The sequence below is a fragment of the Papaver somniferum genome, chromosome 5, assembly GCF_003573695.1.
Source record: "Papaver somniferum cultivar HN1 chromosome 5, ASM357369v1, whole genome shotgun sequence".
Taxonomy (NCBI): Eukaryota; Viridiplantae; Streptophyta; class Magnoliopsida; order Ranunculales; family Papaveraceae; genus Papaver; species Papaver somniferum.
Window position 1 is genome coordinate 150,166,495 of NC_039362.1, and position 11,310 is coordinate 150,177,804.

The 11,310-nt window shown below is 36.9% G+C and overlaps 2 protein-coding genes across 3 annotated transcripts; one reads left to right on the forward strand and one right to left on the reverse strand.

Annotated features, from left to right (window-relative positions):
* Positions 1-2,024: 2,024 nt before the first annotated feature.
* LOC113283185 (YJU2 splicing factor homolog) lies at positions 2,025-3,485 on the forward strand. The gene has a single exon (XM_026532361.1). It carries the CDS (start codon positions 2,524-2,526, stop codon positions 3,328-3,330), a length of 807 nt encoding a protein of 268 aa, XP_026388146.1. The 5' UTR covers positions 2,025-2,523; the 3' UTR covers positions 3,331-3,485.
* A 155-nt stretch (positions 3,486-3,640) lies between these two features.
* LOC113283184 lies at positions 3,641-10,506 on the reverse strand. Of its 2 annotated transcripts, XM_026532360.1 has the most exons (4): positions 10,363-10,506; positions 10,043-10,129; positions 7,333-7,404; positions 3,641-6,096 (listed from the first exon to the last, which is right to left on the reverse strand). In XM_026532360.1, the coding sequence occupies exons 2-4, from the start codon at positions 10,050-10,052 to the stop codon at positions 3,941-3,943; spliced, it is 2,238 nt and encodes a 745-aa protein (XP_026388145.1). In that variant the 5' UTR covers positions 10,053-10,129; positions 10,363-10,506; the 3' UTR covers positions 3,641-3,940. The 2 variants fall into 2 exon arrangements, with proteins under 2 accessions (XP_026388145.1, XP_026388144.1); XM_026532359.1 differs by lacking the exon at positions 10,363-10,506 and having other exon boundaries at positions 10,043-10,321.
* Between the last annotated feature and the right edge of the window lie 804 nt (positions 10,507-11,310).

The following is an 11,310-nucleotide window of genomic DNA, read 5'->3' on the forward strand; positions in this document are numbered from 1 at the left end:
TTATCATTTTTCAGTGGTAACATTTTGATCAATATATACGAGTAGTTGAAGTTGTCTAATCATGAATCTTTAACTTTATGTTGATTGAATTTGTTATGTTCTAACTTTTGAATGCAAAATTGGAAATTACACGTAAATTGTATGAACTTTAGTCATATCTAAACTATCTAAACTGGTTACATTGGCATGAAACATATTTGTATTCGTTTTGTATTTGTGGATATGGTGTGCATCAATATCATTTTTTTTATTGATAATAAGAATTTTATTAATCACCAAAACAAGAACCAAAATAATACAACACTGACCATTTCAGGTCACATACTCAAGAACTGAAACAAAAACAAGAAACTAATTACATCTCAAGAATTTAACAAAAAAAATATGGCTTGCCGGGATTTCAATGCTACTAAAAAAATGTTTTAGACAAAAACACATTTCTCTGACCTTTCAATAATCTCACCCCCTCTTGGCTAAACTATTTGCAGAGAAGTTTACTTCCCTGAAACTGTGAACTAAAGATAAACTCCTTAGTTTAGCACATATGACATTCCATCTAGATATAGCATACCATGGAATCCTGTTTGAGTTAAAAGAAGCCAATACAACTTGAAAATCAGATCTGATACAAAGCTGTGGGAAATTATTATTGATTGCCCACTCACAAGCATAAAGAACTGCAAGAATTGATGTTTTGTAATAGTGCTGAGGAATTTAGTAACCATATTCTTTGGTCCTGTAAACGGATATGGCAATGGTTGGGAGGTATATTTATCTTCTTAAATCCAACATTATTTGAGGATGTTTTGAATGCTGCAAATAGAAAAAGCATTGTAGTTAAAGAGATTTGGAAAACAACAACCTTTGTAACTATAAAAGAATTGATTTTCCTGAGAAACATAATGGTGTATCATAATGAAAAGTTTAATATGGACTTGCTGAAAAATAGAATTATGAGATTCACTTACACTGTAACGTTAGAATGAATGTTGTAATGTGGAATGAGACATATGATCTACAAAATTCTCAGACTTTTTGAGTTAAAGTGCAGAATTCAATCGGTGAGAATAATTGAATATATTTTCCAACTTCCAATTGGAGACCAATTGGTACAGTGCTGGGATAGTGCCTCTAGGGGCAATCCGGGAGATGCAAGATATGGTTTCATTAGAAGGAGAAGTGATGGTGAAGTTGTAGTGGCTGCATCAATATCAGATAATGATTTAACAAATTTGAAGGTGTGTTTCAACTTACACCATGTTTTTTTTTTCTTTCTGGATCCGAGTCGTCAGGATATGACTCATCTAGATCTAATTATAATCACCAGACTCATCTGGATTTGAATAAATATGTTTGTTAATGGCGTCAGATCTGACTTAACTGACTCAAAAATATGTGAGTCAGAGGCTTGGTCCCACGAATCAGGGATATTTAGTTGCATGACTCAAAAGGGTCCGAGTCAGGAGTTAGGTCTGAGTCAACTATTGAGTCAGATCTGACTCAAAACAAAAAAACAAACGGTCTGACATCTGACTCGCAACGAGGAAGGGGTTACAAACAAACATAGTGTTAGTTTACCAATTACATTTATCTGACAAACAAAACCTAAACCCGAAGGCGTTCCACGCCTTAGCGAATCAAGATTGACACATACAACCTAGAATTGGACTACAATAATGACATCTGAGTACTACCAAAGTGTTTAACCACCACTATTTTCTAAAAAGGCTATGCAAAAAAAAAAGAGTTATGAGATTATTTTACGCTTCTTCTCAAAGTGCCCTTCGGGGCATCAAAATCTCAGGAAACGGTCCTACCTGAACCAGCTGAAACCCGTGTTATATGGAGTATTTTGAAAAAAGCAATGGAATTAAAACTCACTCATGCCATCGTTGGAAATGATGTAAAAGAGTTGGTTGATCAATTTTATGCCGGAGATCAACATACAATGCTCTCTTTAAGTATTTTTTTCATTTCAATTCTAATTATAGTTTCTAAAATGATGTTACTCATATCTTGGCCCAATAAGATAAACTCTGCTAATATGTTTGGTCTATACCTCCCAGTTTGGCTCATGCCAACTGCGTTGAGGCAGATGGATAGCCTTTCTCAAGACTTTTGCATATAAAATTAAAAAAATAAAAATAATAACAAAACATGACTGACATGAAGTAAAAAGTTGCAGAGTGGGATTAGCAAAGCATGAGTTAGGTTTAGCATGCATCAGCACATGCGAACTTTAGCATCCGTAACCTTGTAAGAGCTCTTGTCACTTGTCGTCCAAAGAAAAAGAGCTCTCACCACGCACCAACTGCCACAATTGGGTCACGACCAGTAATTGCACTTAAATCCCAATTGAGGTAAATACTTTGGCATGCACGTTCCGTCCAGCTGTAACCGTGTAACCGCGTGTCACTTTCCTTTTCAGACTTGTTTCCCGAAATTTTCCTGCTAAAAAATTCACTCTCGCATATCATCAGAACTCAACTTCTTGATCTCAGTTTTCAGTGGAGAAGAATAAAGATGGGAGAAAGGAAAGTCCGGTGTCATTACATTCCACCAGATCTTGATCCCGCAAAAATACCACCGATACAACGTAAGAAACAACAGGACTGCAGATGGATGCTTCCGATGAGTATTCGCTGCAAAACTTGCGGGAATTACATGGGTAGAGGAACCAAGGTTAATACCCGTAAAGAAATCGTAGACGGTGAGACATATTTAGGAATTCGAATCCATAGGGCCTACTTCAAGTGCTCTACATGCTCAGCAGAATTCACAATAAAGACTGATCCACAAAATTCAGACTATACTGTTGAGTTTGGAGCAACCAGAAATTTCGAGCCATGGCGTGTTGAGGATCAAGAGGTGGACAGGAGAAAGGATGCAGAAGGGGATCCATTGAAATCTTTGGAGAATAGAACGCGGGTATCCAAGAGAGAGATGGACACAGACGCGGATATCGACCAAGTGAGGTCTATTAAGGCGAGACATGCTGCGGTGAGTTCCGAAGCAATGCTTGAGGCCCTGCAGCGTAATGCCAAGGAAAAGGAGAAGCAACTGGAGGCGCAGGACGAAGCAATCGCAAAATCGATTTTTCGTAATAAGGAAATCGTTTTGAGGATCCATGATGAAGAAGATCAGGCAGTTCGTACGCTGAAAACAAAAATTGTAGATTATAGGGATCCAACAACTGGTTCTCTGACAAAGAGCAGATTTCTGAGGCCTTGTAGTAGAGGAGAGGAACTGAACCTGTCGAAGTTGATATCCAATTCTTCTTGTGTTAGAGTCTCAGTCATCAAGAAGCCTCGAACTGTCCCAAAATCATGATCATAATGTTTTGCTTCATAGACTGCAGAAGGTTTGCGAAACCTCTTGTTAACCTGTTTTTACTTTTTCTGATTTTGCAATTTAAAACTGTAACAATGTAACTTTCCCAATTTACTGCCTATGTCACGGCCTTTCAACCTGACAAATATTTAACAACCAGGGTAGTCTTGCAATAGTAAAATCTGTAATCACTAAAATATACAGTAATAATACATTATCTAAAACCATGTCTCAGATAGCAACTGACACCTACGCCCCCAGGCGGCTTCGCCGCGGGCATGCATCATAGAAGAAATGGATTATACTGGTGTACATGAATTCCAAGCTCTTTCTAGTATAACATTATATGAAAAAGGGTTCCACTTCGCATCAATAAAAAGCCTTGGAAAAAATAGAAAAGAAACCGAGGCACAAGAGGATACTGGTAACTTTTCATAGTGGGGAAATTTCAACTCACCCATGTTCAGATTAATGCTTGGAAATCAAAAGGAAATGCAGATATGAAAGAATCATAGAGATGGCAAACTAACATTTTAAAATATAATAACAGACACAACTAAGAATACATGCCGTGGAAATTGCAAAAATAGGATAAAAAGATCTTGCCTTGTCAGCATGATAAAGAAGTACCAGCTCCCGAAGTACCTGAGGACTCTGCAACATCCTCTACTCTCATTGTTGCTACAACTTCAGCTAATTTACCTCGATCAGTTGAACCATCAATTACTCTATTCAATCTTTTCAACCAAATATCATAATCCACAGGGTAGGGGGTCCCACAAAGACTGTCGACATAGTCAGCAAATGCTTTCAAGAGGGCAGAAACCTCGCCCAGTTGCTGCTGTATCAAACGTCTTGCCCAACATTTCTCTCTCCACTGCAATGCTGACTCGATAGAATCTTGCTGTTGCATTGACCCCCCACAGATGAAATAAAGAAGGTAAACAAGGCTTTCGGCATCTGAAGCTGGATATAGTTTACCTTGCTGTAGTGCGTGAGTTGAAGAAAATTGTAGGTTCACTGCCGGGCTATCTCTATCTTCGAGAACTGCTCGACCCCATGAGATAGGAACATACATGACCCTATTTCTTCCTAAATGGGTATCAATAACACGGATTATGTTTTCGGGACAGATATCCCCGTGCTGAATATTAGCCATGGAGGCACTTCTTAAAGCTGATAAACAATCTCTACAGCATCGAAGAGCATCCTCAGGAGAAAATGGACCACTGCGAGAAATTATGGCTGATAATGGCTCTCCAACTGGGCGTGTAACGAGAATTGGGGTCCCACACCAAGGATGATCACATCGACCACCTGGACTTTGCTTCTTACAAGGACCAGAATGTAAAATTCTACCCGAGGCAACAATTTCAGGCAGAAACTTGCTTGGGATTCCTTTCAAAATGTTTAATACTTTAGTTTGTCTCTGTACTTGATACCATAAACTCATGTCTTCCCAAGATGGCTCAAGCCTAGATGGATGGGAACCAATATATACAGTTAATAACTCGCTCGTGTCCTCCAAAGAAACAGCACTGTATGATAAACAATTTCCTCCTAGAAGTGTATCCTGTATCTGAAATCCTTGCTGCCCTAGTTGATCCTCAAGCACCATCATGTCACCTGGATTAAATTTCAAGTTAGACAATTGTTTTCTGAAAGACGAATCCTCTTCAGGCTCAAGTTCAACAATCTCTTCCTGTCTCTGGCTCTGGCTAGCCTTTAGTAAAGGGAGCAACCCATTATCGTTCTCATTGAAGCGGCACTCTATCCTACGTCTCTGTAGTCGAAGGCTGTGATCCGCAGCTAATGCAGAAATTGATTTCTTTGGTGGTCCTTTCCACTGAGCAATGGAGTAGTATGTTGCTAAAAGCAGTTGCAGAGTTCCCAAGTCTCCCCAATTCGCATTTCCTAGTTTGTTCCATATTCGGTCCACGGGAGAAATGCTTATGTCTGCATGGAGTTTGACCCATTCAACAACAGAATGGTATGGGTCGTTTGAATTATATTCAAGTTTGCTTAAATCACCCCCAAATTTGATTACTCCTCCAAATTTTGAATCGAGAACTAAAAGATTGACTGAATCACCACCGGCAGTGTTATATTTACTTAAACTCCTGGCGAGAAGTAGATGGAAGCCGTAAAAGAGAGCTTCGGAAAGTGTAGCTGCAGAAAACCCTATCTCGTTTCCCCCTGCAATATCATGTTTAAATAACGCAAATTCCACAACTTGATCCCACCGAGCATGTGATTCGCTTCCAGTTTTACAAACCAATGCTGCTCCGGAGAGCTGTCCTAGTCTTCCCCTCATTATTGCCCTCTCCACTGTGTAGAATTTGGAGCCAGGATGTCTGGGACAGGATACAAAAAATGGGACAGGTCCATCTTGTTGCCAAAATGTATGCCAAAGGCCATCTACAGTTGCTCTAAGGAAATCTTCTAGAGCAAGATACTCATCCTCTTTCAGATCATTACTAGCATATAGGGAATAAGGCATACGAAAAAGCTGCTGGAATAAGACCCCTTCTAGAGCATAATCGAGTTTTCGCACTTCATCAATCAGAAAAGGAGATTTGAAAGGCAGCATTCTCTCAGCAGAACTTGTACTGGTTTTCTCCAAAATCCAGTCTTCTATACCATGCGAAAATGGCTCAATATCAATAAGTTTCTTTGAGTATTCTTTAAGTCCCTTGAACACTCTTCTTGATGTATGAATGTAATTGCTCGAAGTTGAAACCCCGGACAATCTATCAGGAGATATACCTACATCAAATAGTGTTCATTAAAGGAATGAGACCATCATGCTTATTTAATTATTTTCTATGTCTTAAATGAACAAAAATCAAACAAGAGAGTTACACAGATAATTTGAGGAATATCAAGAAGAAAAAAATGCATAGTTAGTAAGAGAATATCAATGACAGAACTACATAAAATTAGTTCGAAGTCAAAATCTGGTTCTAGCACCTTACCAATATTTACCCTAATAAAAAATTGGCGTACAGAACTAAAATTGCATTTCTGATGATTAATTTAACGTATTGTATTATTGTGCCAGGGCCTATAGGTGGGACAGATAATACTTCTCATTCACCTTCCACACTGACTCATGTAGAACATAAGGCAACTTATTCAACAAAATAGAGATAATTAAAACCAATGCACTTGAGTACTTTAACTTCAAGGGCTTCTGTTCAAAGTTGATATTGGAAGTAGACTGGGCCTGGAGTTATCTTATAGAAAACGGCACCAAAAATCAGTGGGAAAATAATGCACAGTGGTGCCGTGCAATCAAAAGCTAACTTGCTAAGATGGGGTCATCTGCATGTCTTTGCTTGCCCTAACACGTACAGACGATTGACTTAATGTATTTCCCTCTCCTACAGAGATTTACATTCAACAGTTACAGAATTGTTTTCCTTCCCTAATTGGTCTTATCTTCCTTTCTAGCTATAGTTGTGTCTTTTATCATCATATCACCTAGCCCTCTTTCTCCTTTCGACTTGTCTTCTTACCTTTTTATTTTTTACTTTTTATTTTTTTTCTTCCGAAGCATGTCTTTTTACTTTTGGTCACAAGTTCTTACTTTCTTTTCTTGATAAAACAATGAATCATGAAGAATAATTATTCAAGGAAAATAAACTACCAAAGTCCCATTTCCTGCTTCTTCTTTTTTAAAATAATTACCGTGTCTTGTCTGAGACCATTGAGTCATCGTAGAAGAAGTAAGGCAAGTGTTACTAACTTATGCTGATGCACTAAAACCTTAAGGTTAATTCATTTATGTTAGCAGTTGAGAAGCCCATTAATGCAGCAATGATTTTTTATTTACTATAAATGGCTTAGATCCCAATAAAAGCAGTCATCAATTAAACTGTGTACAGCATATGCAAGAGGAAAATATATATCAAAGTCCAGGTCATAATAATAAAAAACTCCAATAATAATTCCAAAGAGGATGTTAACAAGTTTAATGACTATCCAGGTTGAAATACAAACCAGATCTAGACCTCCTAAAGCTGCCATCCAGACTTTGTCCTTCAATTGAGTCCAAATCCCTTTGATGGAAACCTGAAACACGACTGGTCAGAAATCAATACCCATCATTTTGAGAGTTTAAAGTAATCAAGACTTGATAGTTAATACTTTGGGAGTGTACACATTTTTCAATAACTAATGGTGCAAGAATACTTGACAAATAAGTGGACTAATAAAATATCTAAGACTCAGAACAAATAAAACATAATTGGGAGGAGAAAGCTTGTTTGTTGGAGAAAAAATAAAAAACACCTAAAAAATTTGCATCTTAGAGAAATAAATATTACTCGCAATTCACTGACAGAATCGAATATTCTATGGTACTTCCCTCAGGCCTCGGCCTCACCTGAAATAAACTATCAGCATCTGAACGGATACAGTAAACTGTAAAAGTATTGAAACTGACTGCTGCTTGTCAGAAGCTTGATATCAGAAAAGGGAAAGGCAACATCATATGACCATCAACCAAAGCAGACTTTCCTCTACCTAAACACCACTTAGGTTCAAGCATCGTATATTTCTTTTCTTGATTGGCAAGTTGTGCTAATATTGTCCCAATTGGGAGTTGTCAGCAATTTGGGCGAACTTAGCAAGTGCAAGAGGGTAAAATGAGTCTCTCTATATGTTTTTTGCTAGTATTTCTAGCATAATATTCTATGGTTCTTCCCTCAAGCCTCAGCCTTACCTGGAATAAACTATCGCATCTGAACAAATATAATAAGCATTGAAAACCATCAACCAAGGCAGACTTTCCTCTAACTACACATCACTTATGTTTAAGCATCTTAGTTTTCTTTTCTTGATTGGCAAGTGGTGTTAATATTGTAACAATTGGGAGTTGTCAGAAATTGGGCCAAATTAGCAAGTTCAAGCGTCTGAATTGGGTTCGTCTATGTGTTTTTGCTAGTATTTCTAGAATCAAATTGGTGTCGTTCACCTAAGAGAACTGTATCATAATATAATCTGAGACTGATGTATCTTACATTATTCAATTGTCTCTAAGACTGTAATTCCCTTCATGCAAAAGGTTTAAGATGCTTATGTCACATGCAGAATTAGCATTTCCTTCTAGCGAGCTATACACCCATCAAACTAAGAGACCCTTTTCATTTTCTTTCTTAATTTATTAATACCATCTTGGCTTCTTTCATTGCACTACCTTTTTGGGACTAATAAGTTTTTGCATTTCCCTTTTCTTTTTTTTCAAGTAAATAAAAAGAAAAAGCCATATCACGCGTCTAGTAATGAAACAATGAAAGACCCGCACTGATGATACTTGCTGCTACTCTCTATGAGGAAAAAAAAAGGACTATCGAAGATGATTTTAACTTGAAACTGATACGATGTTGGACATCCAAGACATTCTAAGGTTTCTTACTCATTCAAGACTGACTAATTCTTCAGCTTGGAAGAGGAAATGATTTTTGTGACTCAGTTAAGAGCACTAGTAAGCCCCGTAAAATTGATACTTACCTGCAGGACACTATTATTTCCACTTGAAAACTAGTACTTAGCACTCTGAAATTCAACTAGAAAAACGTCATAGACTTAACATGGAAACCAAACTTGACATAACCGGCCGCAAATGGACCAAAAGACCATGCATCAAAATAAAAAAATCAGCAGTCAGGGTATAGTCACAAACGAATGACATCCAGGTTGACAACTAATGATTTATCAAGGAAAATAGAATTTCATGTACAATGAAAGAACACCTGCAACTGCAAGTGTTACAAGGAAAAAACATGGAACTAACCAGGGAATTTAAATTTTATGACTTCTGATGTGATGTTACAAAGAAGGCAAGAGAGTTGTCATCAACTAACAATGAGCAGTGCCTCAAAACTAGTTTGTAGGTGACAATTCACTTCTATGTAAACACAATAATGGGATCTCAACTAACAATAACAATTCTATAGATCAACAGAAAGCGGATATGGTGTTGTTCATAAATAGGGTCTCAGCATAGAAAGTATCAATTTTATTTTATTTTTTGATCCGTAAAATGATTCTTTTATAGTATAGAAAGTATCAATTGCAAGTTTGCAGCAACACCAAAGGGTTAAACTTGTAGCAAGGAAATGGAGGTTACTCTGCAATAAATTTGAAGTGTTTGAACCTAACTCGAACGGTCATTCAAATTGACCTGGCAATCAAAATGGAGTAGGAACCGCAATGCTTTGTTACACTGTGTTCATTCTGTATATTGGGTTGTCTGGCATTAGTCTAAACAGTAGAGTATAAAGGACTTATTTAATAAGAGGATATAATGATGGCAAAAAGCACATACAGAATGTTGGGTGGGAATGGCACATAAAAATTTAATTCCAGAAATCAGCTCAAGTAATTTGCCATCAATGGAGTACATCAAACACAATAAATGGGTATAGGTTATCTTTTATGGCCTAATGTTAGTACTTAACTCAAAACTTCTTCAGGCAGAAAGACACAGACAGAGAAAGCTCCCACATTTATTATAAAATTTCAGTAGAAATCGAGAACGTTTTGCATCAATTCTATAAATTACATGAAATAAATTCACAAATTTAAAGATCTAGACCTACCATATACCCTTAAATTTTGTTCCTTTTAGCTAAAACCCACATCAAAACTAAAACAACATACTTAAAATTTCTGAAGATAAACAAAAACGAAAGAGTTCAGAACTTACCCATTTCCATAGTGAAGAAGAAGACCCGAAAAAATTCACTCAAACTCTCCAAAATCACCCAACTGAAGAGATCTTCTTCTTCTCAAACTTCACAAATCCAAGTAACATTATTAGCTTATCATCATCATCATGGTAAGAACACTTTGATTGAGTAGAGAAAAGAAGAAGAAGAAGAAATTATTAGAAATGAAAAAAATGCTTCGCTGGTTTTTGTGGTTCTTTTTCTTATGCATTTCTTTCTTTCAAAACCCTTATTTTTAGTGAAAATGAAATAAAAATAAAGAATTTGATTTCTGAAATTTTAAGTGAAAGAGCTTTACTAGATAAAGTTTTTTCTGTTGACAGCAATTTTGTCGGACCCATTTTACCCCCTAAAAAAATACATAGAATATTATTCTCTCTGTCTACAGTCATTCCACCATTGTTTCTTTCTTTCTTCTTCGCCCTCTGTAGAAAATTCCTAAAAAGAATAGTGTGTGTACAGAATACAACATAGTAAAAGACAACAATGTATTGCTTTTAAATACTCAAAGACAACTATAAAGTAGTTTACTAGTATGATGTTGTTGTTTTTTTTTTAACCGAACGAATGATGATTCAGTCTAGGAGTGTTATTTTGTTTTTGCAACCTCGTGATGAGTCTTTTTGTTGCGAGTTTCCAAGTTATAATTTCAAAGCCTTGGGCAGTCCCTATTCTGTCAGGCCAAATCCAGTGGAAGTGGGCAAGTGAACAGATTTGAGCATCACCTGGGTGGTAAATTCAGTTTTAGATGGTGAGGAAAATGCTTCCTGTACAACCGTCGTCTCAAACTGTGACGCTACTCGTCTTAACTTGAGCCGCGGTATGGTTCATATTGAGCTAAGCGTCACTTTTTTTTTTTGGAAATAGAGTAGATTACCAAAGGCAGAGGGTTAATCCATTGATTCAGACTCATTGGAGATCAAATCAGTTTGATTTGCTCCTCCGATGACTGAATCTGCAGAATTAACATCGTCTGAAAAGTTTACAATAGAGTTTAAGTTACAGACGTTCTGAGCTTTGACAGAGTCGAAAGCTATTGAAGAAATTAAAAAACTAGGTACAGAATTTAACCAACATTCAGATAGATCTTCTTTTCTTCCCCTTTTAGCCAATAAATCAGCTACTTTGTTTGTGCGCCTGTCTACATGATGGAAACCCAGAAAATAAACTAGTTTTGCAGCTGAAACTTTGACTTCTTCCAAGATTGCTAGACATTATCATTGTACTGAAACTTCTTTTCCTTGTA